The sequence below is a fragment of the Thalassophryne amazonica genome, chromosome 9 (genome assembly GCF_902500255.1).
Source record: "Thalassophryne amazonica chromosome 9, fThaAma1.1, whole genome shotgun sequence".
Lineage (NCBI taxonomy): Eukaryota > Metazoa > Chordata > Actinopteri > Batrachoidiformes > Batrachoididae > Thalassophryne > Thalassophryne amazonica.
This window is the reverse complement of record NC_047111.1, coordinates 92,006,877-92,024,674: the sequence shown is the minus strand read 5'-3', so window position 1 is coordinate 92,024,674 and position 17,798 is coordinate 92,006,877. Positions and strand designations below refer to the sequence as shown.

Sequence of the window (17,798 nt, the reverse complement as noted above, 5' to 3'; positions counted from 1 at the left end):
ATAATATTATCATTTTCATGTTTTTTATCGTTTTAAAAAAAATGACACGTTTTTCACCTTTTCATAACAGCAATAATCCACTTCTCGCCTCTCGCGCGCGGCTTTATTGCTAAAATGACAAATCGGAGGAACTGCTTTTGCAGGTCGCTTGAATTGACGTCAATCGGATTGGTTAGGTGACAGCGGCAGGCTCCGCCCCCCTCCGGGCCAAGGTAGAGCAACGAGAGAGGAGAGGGAGAGGGAGGAGGAGGAGGAGGAGGAGGAGGAGGGGAGGGAGCAGGGGGTAGAGCTGATCCCACGTGTGACGCTTTCATTCCCGGCTCGGTAATATTCTCATAGCGGGGTTTTGCATATCTCCTGCCGTATCTGTGTGTGTGTGTGTCTGTCACTGTTAACTGTAGTCCCAGCCGATAGTTTGGACTAGAATATGGACGGAGACGGGAGTCAAGCCACATCCGGAAGCCTAAACGATTCACAACATGACCCGGGGTAAGAATCTTTCTAATTTTAACCTGAAGGTACGAATTTTCTCCCCCTCACCGCCTTCTCTCTCTCTCTTTCCTCTCTCCGCGGTTCAACATCTTGGAGAGGACTTCGACTGTCGGCTTTGCCGGATTCGTCCTCCACACTTACAAAAAAAAAAAAAAAAAAAAAAAAAAAAAAAATCCGTTTTCGCCAGACGGCAGTTTTCTAAAAAAGCAGCTTGGCAGCGAAGAGTGTCGTCCCCGTGTGTTATATTCTGCTCTCTGGCCGCTCCGCTGTGTCACACTGTAATTCCCCAGCGCCCTAACGTGTCTCCACAGTCCTCCTTTATGCTTTTAAGGTCGCTTTTTAGAAGTAGTTAGTCGTCAAAATGGCCGAACTGACATCTGGACTCACTTCTGTTGTGTTTTCCCCTTTTTACAGTAAAATGTTTATCGGTGGCCTCAGCTGGCAAACCTCACCAGGTGAGACTGTTTATTCTCACTGTACTGTTTTTCTTCTTGTTTTGTTTTGGCGCTAAGTGTGCGCCACCACTGCGCAGTGCTGTATGGGATATGTCACCGTGCGTGCGTGCGTGTGTGTGTGTGTGTGTTATTTTTGATCCCATCTGAAGTCCTCTATTCGACCCCTATGCGCATCGCGCGCGCTGCTTGTTTTTTTTTTCTTTTTCTGTTTGAACCGCACTTGACAACAGCGTGAACATTCTGTCAAATGACTCCCCCTTTCTCTCTCTCTCTTTTTCCCTCTCCCTTCACAGACAGCCTTAGAGATTATTTTAGTAAATTCGGAGAAATCAGAGAATGTATGGTGATGAGAGACCCCACGACGAAACGCTCAAGGTAAACACCAGCTTCTTCTTCGTGGTTTTTTTTTAAGTTTCCTCCTTGTCCAAGCGCACGCGCCAGTATATCGCTCACTTTAACCGTTGTTTAGTCTCGTTTTTAATCCAGTATGTGTGCATATATGTGTGTGTCTGTGTGTGTGTGTGTGTGTGTCTGTTGCGTGTGCGCGCACGGCCGCGTGTGTGCGCGCACGCCTGCGTGTGGTTTCCACAACGAGCAAGATAAGCTTCAACTCTCTCTCTCTCTCTCTGTCTGTGTAAAAAGCTGCGACCGAATTGCAGTTTGACATTGACTTTGTGACTGCAGCACCACGTCTGCGTGCCTGTCGCCTCGTGTTGTAACACAGGCAAATAACGATCGCCAGCGTGTGTGCAGCTGCAGTTTTCAAAAATCTTGCTATAGGACGTCCACCATCTGGATTTTGCACATATATTCCCAGTTAAATGTTGCAGCAAATAAGGTCAAGACAATGTTATATCCACGTGCACACATTCAGTATTTGTTGCACCGTTTGCAGAAGCATTATAATTTTTTTTTGGCGTTTCCTCTCATGTATTTTAACATAATTGCTGTTTATTTTTGTGTGTGTGTGTTTTGTTGTGTTGCAGAGGATTTGGGTTTGTTACGTTTACAGATGCTGCCAGTGTAGATAAAGTCTTAGCTCAACAACACCATGAATTAGACTCAAAGACGGTGAGTTCATTTTTCTCTACACTTATGCTGCTGTTTATTCCCATGTTTTGTCTTTGCACACCCCTTTTGCAGACACTCCAGATGCAAAGCCCCAAAATAATAACCCCATCATGTTCCTTTTTGTAAAAAGAACATTTTTTTTATTGCATGTTAATTGGTTTTTATTAAAAAATCACATCAGTGCATTTATTTATTTACGCTCACTTCTTGCTACTTTAGCTTGAAAATGCAGAGAACTCTGTGGGATAGGAGTGTGGAGCTACCAAAAGGTAGACCTTGGTTCAATTCCCGTTCATGTTATCTATGTCCTTAGACAAGACATTTTATCTGCGTGGTCCCTGTCCACTCAGCTATAAATGAGTACCGGCTTTTGACCGGGGATTTAACCTGCAGTGGATTGGCGTTCTGTCCAGTGGGAGTCGTAGACTTTGCTCCGCTTCACACTACGGAATCCAGTATTAAGCACCTTCACCAATGGGCCACAGGATCTGTGTAGGATTTACTTCTGCAGTGGGAAAAAAATCTGTCTGCTTTTTACATTTGATGTCACTTTGCTTGATTAAAGGTGTCACATTGTGGACCTTTTCTAGAAGCTAATACAGGTCACCAGATCTCTTGAATATAGGTTTTATAATCTGTAGCCAAAAATGCCCTGTACATGTTATTAAAAACTAGACATCTGCACTCTAAGAAATGAAACACAGGGGTTTTAAATGTAATGAATACTATTATTTTCAATATACTTGCAATTGTTAATTTTAGGGATTTAAGTAATAATGTTTCATTTGATTTAATTAATTTCAACTACAATATTGTTTTGCACTTAATTGACAATGTTATGTGGAAAAAGTTACCTTAACTTTATCAGTTAAATTCAGTGTTTTATTTATTAGCGTGTGTGAGCAAGCTCCCAAAATCATACCAGCTGATATCTTGATACTGGTGTCTTGCATGTATAATAGATCGGTGGCAGGAAATATTTTGTGATTGCATATTTGAAATTCGATTAATTCCAAATGAACCAAGTGGTCAATTTCTATATTAAAGTGCCCATCTTATGCATGTAATTGACATATACATTGTATAAATAAAAAAGCCCCTAAAACAACAACAAGTCCAGTTGACTCCCTTGCATGATGTCATTTTCCTTTTAAAAGATCTTGGTAGGGAGTAATAAACATTTTCAAGACCCATTTTTGTGCCTGCAATTTTAAATGGAAAGCTGCTTGCCATCCCCACCTCCAGAGAGGCCACATATCTCTGCCTCATTCCCACCAGCCATGTGCATGTGTTGCACAGAGTGCAAACCGGCTTATTGCATGTCGTAGTGCACGGAAGAGTCCAGACAGGGACGTATGTGACAAAAGTCTAACATGACATGTTTCTGGTATAAAATTTGCTTATAACAAAATCATTTACATTTATGTACCATTGTGGGACTTTGGGGATCTATAACATGAAACTCCAGCCATAGAAAACTCAAAGGTGGGAGAGGGGGCAGATTTGGTTTAATATGAAATCTGTCTTATTTTTGAATTGTGATTGGCTCACACAAGTCAGAAGGATAGTCTTTTTTGAATCAGCTTAATTTAAACGCAGTCGCACTTTACTTTCTTCCAGCCGCCCGCGCCCTCCTCCCCTGCAATGGTTCTGCGCCCCCCCCTGTCAAGAAGCACTGCGATAAACTGGCTGCTTTTTGACTTTCACACATGCATCTCCTTAACGGCAAAGTTCCTGTTCAAACATGATGACAGGACCTTTACGGAAAGAGCATCAATGATCGGGTGATATTTGCCAGTTGAGACGTGATATGTGTCAAATGCAGGAGGTTTCATGGATCTACTCAGCCTCCTTTATATCTCTCATCCACGAGTTTTCCAAATTTCCAGTCAAAGTTGTGCTGGTTACGGTTGGGTGATCTCAGAAAGATTCTTCGGATTGGATGTTTGGCATCAAAGAACGTACTTAAAAGCGTCACTTAGTGGTCTCACGATTGTCTCACGATTGTCTCATTTGCTGTATATAATTTGTTTTCTCTTTTTGTGTATGTGCTTTTATCAATAATGTGACCAGAAGTTATCAATAATTTTTCTTTTGGAGGAAAGTTAGATGTGATCTTTTCATACATGCAAATGCAATTCACATCATAAAGTGCATGTCTGAAAGGGCTCAGATGTCTCTGTCTTTATTTTATTTTATTTGTGATGGCCTCAGTGAAACACCTGATTGGTTAACACAGTGTTTGGCTCAAGGTTATGCAGACAGGATAACTGCTTGATGGTCCGTTCAACAGTAAGCCTAGCAGCAAAATACAATTTCAAGTCAAAATATTACATGTATTCACTTTCACTTCTCTGGATGAACGAGGCCGACACGCCCCCTTCTTTGCTGTAGCCACATGTTCACTGTGCACATATCACGCTCCACTGAAAAGCGTGTATCTCGGCCGCCTGCCTTGCAACTGTTTGACCCAGCAGATAGTACATCATTTTATTCCTGATGCGCTGATACTGTAAGTGTGAAAAATAGGTTTAAAACACCACTGCCTAAAAATATATTGCCCTGAGTTCTCTATTTGTAAGCAAACCAAATCTGATTAAATAGACCTTTTTAAAAGCACAAACATATTCATTATTACTGTTTTTTTTTTTAAATCGCAGCATTACAGCACTTCAGAAATATTGCATCAAACATTTTACATTGTAAATGTTTAGGATTTTACATGTAACACTTCATACTGTGCTTTAAGAGTAAGTTTGAACCACTTTGGATTGTTCTTGCCTTTTAAAAATTGTCAGGAGATGAATAATTAAGCGTGCTGGTCTTTTTTGAAGAGACGTCTGCAGTGATGGATTAGGCAGGGTTCAGCCGAAATGATGTTTGTCTGGGATTCCTCTTCGCTCTTAGAGAGAGGCATATTTTGAGAGGGATAAGCATGTTGAAAGACAGATATGTTACACTTTAGTGATCGAACAGCAGAGGTTTTTCAGTGACAGGGGATTTTTAGAGAACAGGTTGGCCAAGTGTGTGTGTGTTTCCACTGTTTCAAAATGCCCATTAACACTGTTTTAAGGCACCTGTTTGCATGCAAATTGACACAAGGGGGAGCCAGAGCATCGTTCCACAGAAGCCACACCGACAAGCCCACTTGTCAAATGAAGATCTTTGTTTTTTTGGCAGACCCAAATGTGAAAGTGACAGACCTTGCAGTTCCTTTAATGGGCTGCTTGAGGGTTGCTCCAAAAGTGAGTGACTCCCCATAGACCCTCATGTTAAAATTCCAACCTTAAGAGCAGAAATATACGAGGTCTGTTAGAAAAGTATCCGACCTTTTTATTTTTTCAAAAACTACATGGATTTGAATCGTGCGCTTGCATCAGCCAAGCTTGAACCTTCGTGCGCATGCGTGAGTTTTTTCACGCCTGTCGGTTGCGTCATTCGCCTGTGGGCAGGCTTTGACTGAGCACTGGTCCACCCCCCTCGTCATATTTTCATTGTCAGGGAAAGCGAGTCAGGCTGAGCGATTAGAGCAGCGCTGAATCAAATTTTTCCAGAAACTGTGAGAGACAGCCAGGTGGAAACCATTTGGAAGATTCAGACGGCTTTTGGTGAAGATACTCTGGGCGTCACACAGATTAAGGATCATTACAACCGGATTAAAGTCGTCCCACAGCGGCGCAGGGTGCGCCGCGCTCCGAGTGGCCATCGACAGGCTGAAACGACCAGATCATTTCCAAAGTGAAGGCTGTGTTGATCTGGGACGTCGTCTGACTACCAGAGAAATTGCAGAAGAGGTGGACATCAGCACTTTTGCGGCACATTCCACTGTTACAGGAGATTTTGTGATGAAAGACGTGTGGAGGAGTTCGCGCGTCGGGATGGAGCCATAATGGTGCACAACAAAAAGCACGTCTGTGTTGGAAGTCTCACAGGACAAGTTGTGACATGCCCAGCTGTTACACAATTTCTCGGATACTCACTCGACTGAAAAGCCACTGAAAGCCGTCTGAATCTTCCGAATGGTTTCCAACACGGTCGTGCTTTTTGTTGTGCGCAATTGCGGCTCCGTCCTGACGCGTGAATTCCTCTGCACGTCTTTTATTACAAAATCTCCTGTAACAGTGGAATGTGCCGCAAAAGTGCTGATGTCCACCTCTTCTGCAATTTCTCTGGTAGTCAGGCTACGTCCCGGATCAACACAGCGTTCACTTTGGAAATGATCTGTGTTGGGAAGGTGTCGTAGCACGGACCCACAACAGGGGGCGCAAATGAACGGACAATGAATAAGCCAAAAAGTAACAATTTAATGTTGTGACAACACACAACTAAATACACAAAATATGTAAAGTCAGTTAACACCAGGTGACGTGTGGGCAGGCTCGAAGATAGAAGACCCCCGACGAGAGAGAAGCCGCGTCCCACACGGCTTCCACCACCAACGGCCTGAAGAACACCGGAGCCGCCAAGTCCCGAGTCCCCAGGTGGCCTCTGTCTTCGGCTGTCGTCCCTGGTACTGCTGGCAGAAAACAAAGACAAGATGAATGAGTGTGAGTCCGCACACTCAGTAATCCACAGTCTGCACTCAGTTAGGAGGGAGCACCTCCACCTCCAATCACACACTCGTGCAGCTCCTGTTTAAACCACTTATCTGGTTTGGGGTGTGAGGCGAAGCCGTCGCTGTCAAACCAAACGCCAATCCCACAGATAAGGACGAACACCACAGGATAACGGCTGCAAAAGAAGTTCAGATTATCACTCAACGATATGAGTCAGCAGAGAAGTTACCTCTTCGGTAGTCGATTTCTTGGCGAGGAGGTGGAGTTGCAGTCCGGCCTTTATGGTGATGATGATGATGATGAACGAGTGACAGCTGGTGCTGAGGATGAGTGACAGCTGTCACTTCTTCTGGGTCTAGCGCCCTCTCGTGCTTGGAGCCCACACTCCAAGCAGGGCGCCCTCTGGTGGTGGTGGGCCAGCAGTACCTCCTCTTCAGCGGCCCACATAACAGGACCCCCCCCTCAACGGGCGCCTCCTGGCGTCCGACCAGGCTTGTCCGGATGTCTCTTGTAAAAATTGGCCAGGAGGGCCGGGTCCAGGATGAAGCTCCTCTTCACCCAGGAGCGTTCTTCAGGTCCATACCCCTCCCAGTCCACCAGATATTGGAACCCCCGGCCCTTACGACGGACGTCCAGGAGCCTGCGGGCTGTCCAAGCAGGCTCCCCGTCAATGAGCCGGGCAGGAGGCGGCGTAGGTCCCGGAGCACAGAGGGGCGAGGTGTGGTGTGGTTTGAGACGGGACACATGAAACACAGGGTGGATCCGCAGTGAAGCTGGGAGTTGGAGCTTCACTGCGGCTGGGTTGATGATCTTGAGGATTCTAAAGGGTCCAATGAATAATCTGTCCTTCAGTTTTGGGGAGTCCACACGGAGAGGGATGTCCTTAGTCGAGAGCCACACCTCCTGCCCGGGCTGGTATGTGGGGGCCGGGGAACGCCGGCGGTCCGCATGGGTCTTGGCCCTCGTCCGGGCCTTTAACAGGGCAGAGCGGGCGGTCCGCCACACCTGGCGGCACCTCCTGAGGTGGGCCTGGACCGAGGGCACACCGACCTCTCCCTCCACCAGCGGGAACAATGGGGGCTGGTACCCCAAACATGCCTCAAAAGGGGAGAGGCCAGTAGCAGACGAGACTTGGCTGTTATGGGCATACTCGATCCAGGCCAGATGGTGACTCCAGGCCGCCGGGTGCGCGGAGGTGACGCAGCGAAGGGCCTGTTCCAACTCCTGGTTAGCCCGCTCTGCCTGGCCGTTTGTCTGGGGGTGGTACCCGGACGAGAGACTCACGGTGGCCCCCAGCTCCTTACAGAAACTCTTCCAAACCTGTGAAGAGAACTGGGGACCACGATCTGATACAATGTCCGATGGTATCCCATGCAGCCGCATGACGTGGTGGACCAGGAGGTCTGCCGTCTCCTGGGCCGTCGGGAGCTTCGGGAGGGCCACAAAGTGGGCCGCCTTGGAGAACCGGTCCACTATCGTGAGAATGATGGTGTTGTCCTGGGACGGTGGGAGGCCCGTGATGAAGTCCAGGCCGATGTGAGACCAGGGGCGGTGAGGCACCGGCAGGGGTTGGAGGAGTTCCGAGGTCCTCCGATGGTCTGCCTTGCCCCTGTTGCAGATGGTACAGGCCTGGACATAGTCCCGAAACGTCGGTTTCCAGGGACGCCCACCAGAAGCGCTGCTGGACCACTGCCACGGTCCTACGCACTCCGGGATGACAGGAGAGCTTGGACCCGTGACAGAAGTCCAATACGGCAGCTCTTGCCTCTGGTGGGACGGACATTCTGTTCTTGGGGCCGGTTCCCGGTCCGGGCTCCTTGCCAGGGCCTCCCGGACGGTCTTCTCCACGTCCCAGGTGAGGGAGGCCACGACAGTGGACTCGGGATGATGGTCTCGGTGGGGTTTCGACAGCCCCGCCTTGGCTTCTTCTTTGTGCACCCGGGACAATGCATCCGATTTTGGTTTTTGGTCCCGGGGCGGTACGTGATCCGGAAGTCAAAGCGTCCCGAAGAACAGAGACCAGCGGGCTTGCCTGGGGTTCAGCCCGCTTGGCGGTCCGGATTTACTCCAGGTTCCGATGGTCCGTGGAAAACCGTGAAAGGCAACGACGCCCCCTCCAGCAGGTGTCTCCACTCTTCAAGAGCCTCCTTCACCGCGAGGAGCTCCCGATTGCCTACGTCATAGTTCCGTTCAGCTGGGGTCAACCTGCGGGAAAAATTAGGACAAGGATGGAGAAACCTGTATCAGCCTCCACGCTCTGGGACAGCACGGCTCCTATCCCTGAGTCAGAGGCGTCCACTTCCCCTATGTACTGGCGATCAGGATCAGGCTGCACCAGAACTGGTGGCAGTCGAGAACCGGCGTTTCAACTCCTGGAACGCGGCTTCGCACCAATCTGACCAGGTGAAGGGGACCTTGGTGGAGTCAGGGCAGTCAGGGTGCTAACTACCTGACTGTAGCCTTAATGAACCTCCCTGTAGAAATTTGCAAAGCCGAGGAACTGCTGCAGTTTCCTGCGGCTTGTTGGTTGGGGCCAATCTCTCACCGCCGCAACCTTAGCCGGATCAGGGGCGACGGAGTTGGAGGAGATGATGAACCCCAAGAAGGACAAAGAAGTGCGGTGGAACTCGCACTTCTCGCCCTTCACAAACAGCTGGTTCTCTAACAACCGCTGTAGGACCTGACGTACATGCTGGAACATGGGTCTCAGGGTCCGGGGAAAAGATGAGTATATCGTCCAGATATACGAAGACGAACCGATGCAGGAAGTCCGCAAGACGTCAATTTACCAAAGCTTGGAACGTCGCGGGGGGCTTTAGTGAGGCCGAACGGCATGACCAGGTACTCAAAGTGGACCTAACGGGGTGTAAATGCTGTCTTCCATTCGTCTCCCTTCCGGATCCGAACCAGGGTGGTACGCGTTTCTAAGATCCAATTTTGTGAAAATTTGGGCTCCATGCAGGGGCGTGAACACTGAATCCAACAGAGGTAACGGGTATCGGTTGCGAACCGTGATCTCGTTCAGCCCTCTGTAATTAATGCATGGACGGAGTCCACCGTCCTTTTTGCCCACAAAAAAGAAACCAGCACCCATCGGGGAGGTGGAGTTCCGGATCAGCCCGGCAGCTTAAGAGTCCCGGATGTAGGTCTCCATTGATTCGCGTTCCAGACGTGAGAGGTTGTACAACCTACTGGACGGGTACTCAGCGCCCGGGACCAAATCGATAGCACAATCGTACGGTCGGTGCGGGGGAAGAGTGAGCGCCAGATCTTTGCTGAAGACGTCAGCAAGATCGTGGTACTCCTTTGGCACCGCCGATAGATTGGGGGGGACTTTAACCTCCTCATTAGCCGTCGTGCCGGGAGGAACCGAGGATCCTAAACACTCCCGGTGGCAGGTTTCGCTCCACTGCGTCACAACCCCGGACGGCCAAACTATCCGGGGATTGTGCTTCACCATCCATGGAAATCCCAAAATCACTCGGGAGGTAGAAGGTGTTACATGGAACACGATCTCCTCCCTGTGATTCCAGACACAACCAAGGTCACAACAAGGTCCTTTGCCCATCTGCTATCCAGCAGATTCCCTTCCGACCCCGTGTCTACCAGTGCTGGGGCGTGAAGGGTTAAATCCCCACAAAGGATCGTTACTGGGATTCGTGCAGATTTGCGGGGTTTCCCCGCGTGCGTGTTATGGCCCACCCTTAGCCCAGTTTCTAAGGACGGGCGTTGTAGTTTGACCGTTTGGGGCAGTCCTTCTGCATGTGCTCGCAAGAGCCGCAGACAAAACACTCCCCGCGGGCCAGCCTCCTTTGTCTGATGTTTGTCTTAACTTTGGCCCTGCTCGTGTCCATAGCCTCCTCAGCAGGGGGAGCTGTAGCCACACGGAGCTCTCTGGCAGTGAGTGTGGGGACGATGTCACCTTTTCGTAACCGGAAGGGGGAGGGACGGCTCGTGCCCGGTCACGACCCCCCGGCCTGCTCCGACGTGCTCATTTAAACGGTTGTCTAAGCGTATAACCAAATCGACAAGCCCGTCAAAATCCCGCGGTTCCTCCTTAGCCAGCAGGTGCTCCTTCAGGACCGGAGACGGTCCATTTACGAAGGCGGCGCGGAGCGCAACGTTATTCCAGCCGGACCTCGCTGCTGCGATGCGGAAGTCGACTGCATACTCGGCTGCGCTGCGACGCCCCTGTCTCATTGACAGCAGCACGCTCAAAGCGGTCTCGCCTCTGTTGGGATGGTCAAACACTTGTTTGAACTCCCGTACAAACCCAGCATAAGACGGTAGGAAGCCCGTGAATTCTGCTCCCAAAGCGCCGTAGCCCAGGCGCGTGCCTCTCCTCGCGCAGATTAATAACATAAGCCACCCGGCTGGCGTCTGACTCGTACATGACAGGACCCTGTGAAAAGACGAGCGAACACTGCATGAGGAAGTCTGCGCATGTCTCAACACAGCCCCCGTACGGTTCCGGAGGGCTTATGTATGCTTCAGGGGACGGTGGGGGGGGGTCGTTGAACGACCAGTGGAACGTCTGTTACGGGCCCAGGACCACAGCAAGAGGATTGGCTGCAGCGCGCCTGATCGCCGCGCTTCCACCCTGGCGGTTGAGAGCCTCCACCCTCCGGTTAAGGAGAACATTCTGCTCGGTCACTAAATCTAGCCAAGCCGTGAAGGCGGTTAAGATCTGCTGCAGCTCACTCAACACGCCTCCCGCTGACGCCTGCGCTCCTGGCTCTTTCCATTGGCCGTTCAAGCTCGGGTGGACGCCCCTCGATCCATGACGATGGCCGAGAAAATCCTGTTGGGAAGGTGTCGTAGCATGGACCCACAACAGGGGGCGCAAATGAACGGACAATGAATAGCCAAAAAGTAACAATTTAATGTTGTGACAACACACAACTAAATACACAAAATTTGTAAAGTCAATAACACCAGGTGACGTGTGGGCAGGCTCGAAGATAGAAGACTCCCGACGAGAGAGAAGCCGCGTCCACACATGGCTTCCACCACCAACGGCCTGAAGAACACCGGAGCCGTCAAGTCCCGAGTCCCCAGGTGGCCTCTGTCTTCGCTGTCGACCCTGGTACTTGCTGGCAGAAAACAAAGACAAGAGGAATGAGTGTGAGTCCGCACACTCAGTAATACACAGTCTGCACTCAGTTAGGAGGGAGCCACTCCACCTCCAATCACACACTCGTGCATCCCTGTTTAAACTCACATTATCGTGGTTTGAGGTGTGAGGCGAAGCCGTCGCTGATCACACCAAATGCCAATCACAGATAGGACGAACACCACAGGAAACGGCTGCAAAAGAAGTTCAGATTATCACTCAACGATATGAGTCAGCAGAGAAGTTACCTCTTCGGTAGTCGATTTCTCGGCGAGGAGTGGAGTTGCAGTCCGCGCCTTTATGGTGATGATGATGAACGAGTGACAGCTGTGCTGAGGATGAGTGACAGCTGTCACTTCTTCTGGGTCTGGCGCTCTCTTGTGCTTGGAGCCCGCCACTCCAAGCAGGGCGCCCTCTGGTGGTGGTGGGCCAGCAGTACCTCCTCTTCAGCGGCCCACATAACAGATCTGGTGTTTAGCCTGTCGATGGCCTCTCGGAGCGCGGCGCGCCCTCCGCCGCTGTGGGCCGTCTTAATCCGGTTGTAATGCTTCCTTAATCTGTGTGACGCCAGAGTATCCTCACCGAAAAGCCGTCTGAATCTTCCGAATGGTTTCCACCTGGCTGTCTCTCACAGTTTCTGGAAAAATTTGATTCAATGCTTCTCCAATCGCTCAGCCATTTCCCTGACAATGAAAATCCGACGAGGGGGGTGGATCAGTGCTCACTCAAAGCCTGCCCACAGGCGAATGACGCAACCGACAGGTGTGAAAAAACTCACGCATGTGCACGAAGGTTCAAGCTTGGCTGATGCAAGCGCACATGATTCAAATTCATATATTTTTTTTTAAAAATAAAAAGGTCGAGTAGTTTCTAACAGACCTCGTACATGTTTACAGCCTGGTATAAAAACAGTTTTAGTCTGTATAACTACTTTCCTGCTTCATGAGAACTGTTCACAGGGTGATTTATAACTCATCACTTTATAAGACATTTTAAGTCATAAAGTTATGACTAATTAGGGGCATAGACAGCCAGTGTGTGCCGGTTGAGCCATTTTTCCAGAGCCCCACTAGCAGTAGCTTCACACTGTTGTGGACTTGACCACCATCCTGTCCTTTCTTAGCATTTTATGACAAAATACCTGAAATAATAGGAGTTGCTGTGTGGTTATTGTACTTAACAGACCATCTAAAAGTCTGTGCTCTCGTTTTTCACTTTCGAGTAAAATTTTCCTGCCATTTCATTTGTAGGTTGGCACGGTTAGTGCTGTAGCAGATGTCAGTAGCTTAGTGGCGTTAACGCCACAGTTACTCCACGGTTTACTAAGGTAAGTAAGTTGGTCATATTTAGGAATAGCCTGTTGTGTCCTGATGATTGCGGACGTTCATGCTGGTTATAACGGTCGCAATTGAGCTTTACCGTTAAAACGCTATTGCAACCGTAATCCAGCATGAACATCCGCAAATCATCAGACACAAGGGGGTTATTCCCATTCGAATCCAATTCCATCGTTTGCATGGTTTATTTTTCTGTAGGTAATTCGGTCTGTGAGGCTTACCTTCGAGCCGAGCCAGCGTGGCTCCAACAGTGGTCAGGGTGCGGAGTAATCCATCAAATGTGAAATGGTAATTCTGTAGCAGAATCCACATCAATACTTCCGTATAGTACCTTAAATTTACGCATTTTGGTGGTGGCACCAGTACGTGACTTTCTCTCGCTCTCAGCTGACTGCCATTATTGACATTGACGGTCAGAGCGCAGAGTAATACATCCAAATGTGGAATGGTCGACTGTTTTGCCGCGGTTACCCCGATATTATTATACGGTTTGAAATCTCACAGGATTAACCAATCATATTTGCGAAAAAATGCAATTGTATTAGAATTTTTAATACCTGCACCCAAGTCGCTCGTCATGAAATCACTGCTTAGTCCACAAAAATAGGCGTTAGTCAAGCATCTGAACCAAGGTTAGCCTGTTAACTTTAGCATGCTTGGTAAGTCTGAGACGTGTGCAGGCTTCATTCCTCCCAACTAGGTCACGCCAGTCTTGCCCACACTCCCTCCCCTTTACCCGTTACAGGTTGGCTGGGAGTTAAGTGGAATTAAGCGCTGCCAAGATGGTGACATCCAGAGCCGCCCCATTTGAGCTATAAATCCGCTCTTCATAAAACATACGGGTGATATCACAGAGGGTTTGTCAGTATATGTTCAGTCTGTGATAAATCAGTCAAGGCCGATAATCTCACAATGACTTTACTTGCCCGATTAATCAGCCTCCTAATTAACCACTACTTTACTTGGTCATGTATAACAGGTAAAACCATTTTGGATGTTGAGTACTGCACATTATGTAGCATCCAGTAAATCTTTTGTCACAGTTAATATTTAAAATGTTAAAAATATAATAATAAGACTTAATTGCTCATTGAATTCAGATTTGATTTGTTTGGCAGTAGACATTTTTTTCAGAAACTTCCACTACAATAAATGCTAGAGTTTTGTAATCATGAGTTGGCTGAACCCTTTTTAATGTAAGACTTCTCATTATTATTTTTTTATTTTTATTTATTTTATTTTTTTATTATTGCTTTCATGAAGTAACACATCTCTACTATGAATCCAGATATGGTTCTGATAGGAGTTTGAAAAAGATTACGGCTGTACAGGTTATTCAAGTGGCATGATACAGAGTTAAGATCACTGTCTGTTTTCGTTAGGTGGGCAGTTAGGTGACAGTTATTTTTGGCTTTGAGATTTAACAGCCACCAAGGTGTCACTCCAAGTTTGAGCTTCAGTTGTGCTTTATTGGCTTCTATGTAGATATAAGTTTTTATGTGTTATGTTGAATCTTTATTAGGTCTATTCATGTGTATGGGAGTGAGCATAATAAAAAATACAATAATCCTTCTGTTGTTTTCTCAGTGAATATAGAGAAAACACAAAGTTGTTGGCAGCAAAATGACCAATTAGTAAGACTGATTGTGTTGTAAACTTGCAAACATCTGTAGCAGCAGGGTAAGGTGCTGTGGCGAAGAGGCGGTGATACAGTCTTACTTTGATGCAGAATCTGGAGGAGCAGCTTTATAACTTGAGTCTTGGCATGTGAACCAATAGTTTTGACAGGTCTGACTACATATATTTACAGAAAGGTCGTGGGAGATACGTGACGGGGTTGGTTGCACACAGAAACATAGTCATGCCTGCTAGTCTTGTATTGATGCTTGATGACTGAAGTGTCTTTCGTTTCACTGCCTTACCCAGGAGCACGTTGAACGATTCACTTCAGGAGGGAATTGGCTGCTATGTGCACTTTGCTAAGCCATTTTGTATGGCATAAATGGGGTCCTCGATGAGTCGTTCTTTGCGTAGTCAGATGCGTTGTGAGAAAATCTGCTCAGATTGATTTGTTTATATTTGATCCTTTTTGAAAATGTGCTTAAAATTATCAGCCGAAAAGCATACTGGTCTGAGAAAGGTGGAAGCTGAGCTGTGTCAGAAACGTCAACAGGCACAGATCCCGTATGAGTTTGATAGTTAATCTGAATTCTGAGTTAATCTGAATCTTAATTTAATTACATCAAATGATTCCAGCTTTTGGGAGCAGAGCTGTTGGCTATCACGTCACTAATGCGCCCTGAGGCATAAACTCATTTTCTCACATCTAGATTTAACATGATGATCTTCAGCTCATATGCTTCCATCTCAATTGCTATGTGAAGCTTCTGTGCTGGTTCTTGAATGTGGAGCATGTTTATGAATAATTTTATAGTTTTCTGTAATAATAAAGTTATGAAATCTATTCATGTGGCATATATAGTGTGAAACAAAATCTTAAGCCATCCTGGCTTTGTGATTAAAATGTTCTGTCATTCTTTTCTCCTCTCTCAAAAGTCTCTCATAAGTAGGTCCAAAGGGGAAAAAATATAGGTCAAAACATATGTCTCAAGATTTTTTATTCCTATTTTATTAAACTAATCAATTATCAAGTTACAAACCTAATTTAAAAAGGTAGTTTAGTATAAAACAATTGTAAAAACCTGAATAAACACAACTTGAATTTTCTTAAAAATTGCATATTGCCTGAAAGGAATTAATGTAACATTTATCAATTTATCGTCTATCATTTCTAAATAACCAATTTTAACTTTATTTATATGTTATTTTCCCAAAAATCAAAGTGCTTTCCAGTAGTATTAATAACATAACATTTATTGTGTGATTAAAAAGCTTGTACAGATAGCACATAAAGCACACATCAAGTAGCAGGAGGTGGTAAAATCACAAGTCAGAATTTCAATACATCCACCTGGGAAATGATTCACAATAATAATACCAGCATTTTGGCATCAAAATTAATCCTATATCTTGAAAATAACCCCCCACCCCTTGAATGTAACAAAGTGTGGTCTATTTTCAATTATCTGGCTATTCCACTATGTGTAAAGTTTGTCCATGCTCTTCAAAAACTTTATCAATCGATCAATCAATCAATTTTATTTATATAGTGCCAAATCACAACAAACAGTTGCCCCAAGGCGCTTTATATTGTAAGGCAAAAGCCATACAATAATTACAGAAAACCCCCAACGGTCAAAACGACCCCCTGTGAGCAAGCACTTGGCGACAGTGGGTTTGTAAACACAATTCTTTCACAAATGCTTTATTTCAATAACACTGTGTGAATAACAGAACTTAGGAGGAGGCCATGCTCTTCAAAAACTTTAAAAACATAAACCATTGTCAAAGGTTTTATTTCAGTCACAATGGGTCTCATGTATCAACGTTGCGCACTTGTGGCGTAAATTTACGGTGTAAATTTGAAGTACACCAAAGTTGCCGTGACATGTATCAAGCAGTGCGCACCTGCCCATTTCCAGCGTACGCCTGACGTGACCTTGATAAATGCGGCGGGTGAAAACAATCATAATTATAATAAACACGCCCATAAATATTCAGACTCCGCTTCAGACACACCCTCATTTTACGACATGGAAGCCAGGTAGACGGCAAAGAAAAAGAACTCCACCAATCACGACGTGTGCCAATAGAGCAGAGCAAAAAGAGAAAGAAACAGTGCATCATGGGAACCCCCCCACAGTCTACGTCTAACGCAGCATAACCAAGGGATAGTCCAGGGTCACCTGATCCAGCCCTAACTATAAGCCTTAGCGAAAAGGAAAGTTTTAAGCCTAATCTTAAAAGTAGAGAGGGTATCTGTCTCCCTGATCTGAATTGGGAGCTGGTTTCACAGGAGAGGAGCCTGAAAGCTGAAGGCTCTGCCTCCCATTCTACTCTTACAAACCCTAGGAACTACAAGTAAGCCTGCAGTCTGAGAGCGAAGCGCTCTAATGGGGTAATATGGTACTACGAGGTCCCTAAGATAAGATGGGACCTGATTATTCAAAACCTTATAAGTAAGAAGAAGAATTTTAAATTCTATTCTAGAATTAACAGGAAGCCAATGAAGAGAGGCCAACACGGGTGAGATATGCTCTCTCCTGCTAGTCCCCGTCAGTACTCTAGCTGCAGCATTTTGAATTAACTGAAGGCTTTTTAGGGAACTTTTAGGACAACCTGATAATAATGAATTACAATAGTCCAGCCTAGAGGAAATAAATGCATGAATTAGTTTTTCAGCATCACTCTGAGACAAGACCTTTCTGATTTTAGAGATATTGCGTAAATGCAAAAAGGCAGTCCTACATATTTGTTTAATATGCGCTTTGAATGACATATCCTGATCAAAAATGACTCCAAGATTTCTCACAGTATTACTAGAGGTCAGGGAAATGCCATCCAGAGTAAAGATCTGGTTAGACACCATGCTTCTAAGATTTGTGGGGCCAAGTACAATAACTTCAGTTTTATCTGAGTTTAAAAGCAGGAAATTAGAGGTCATCCATGTCTTTATGTCTGTAAGACAATCCTGCAGTTTAGCTAATTGGTGTGTGTCCTCTGGTTTCATGGATAGATAAAGCTGGGTATCATCTGCGTAACAATGAAAATTTAAGCAATACCGTCTAATAATACTGCCTAAGGGAAGCATGTATAAAGTGAATAAAATTGGTCCTAGCACAGAACCTTGTGGAACTCCATAATTAACTTTAGT

General features: G+C 46.5%; 1 protein-coding gene across 6 annotated transcripts in view; it reads left to right on the top strand.

Moving 5' to 3' along the window:
- The first annotated feature begins 254 nt into the window (after positions 1-254).
- msi2b (musashi RNA-binding protein 2b) overlaps positions 255-17,798 on the top strand; it is a 965,373-nt gene continuing 947,829 nt past the window's right edge. For 5 of the 6 annotated variants that reach the window (XM_034178765.1, XM_034178763.1, XM_034178764.1 and 2 more), the window contains exons 1-4: positions 256-489; positions 907-947; positions 1,241-1,322; positions 1,934-2,018. In XM_034178765.1, the coding sequence (XP_034034656.1) occupies positions 428-489; positions 907-947; positions 1,241-1,322; positions 1,934-2,018 (270 nt within the window). In that variant the 5' untranslated portion in view covers positions 256-427. Of the gene's footprint in view, positions 490-906; positions 948-1,240; positions 1,323-1,933; positions 2,019-17,798 lie in introns of all 6 variants that reach the window. The other variant, XM_034178760.1, reaches the window with a different exon arrangement.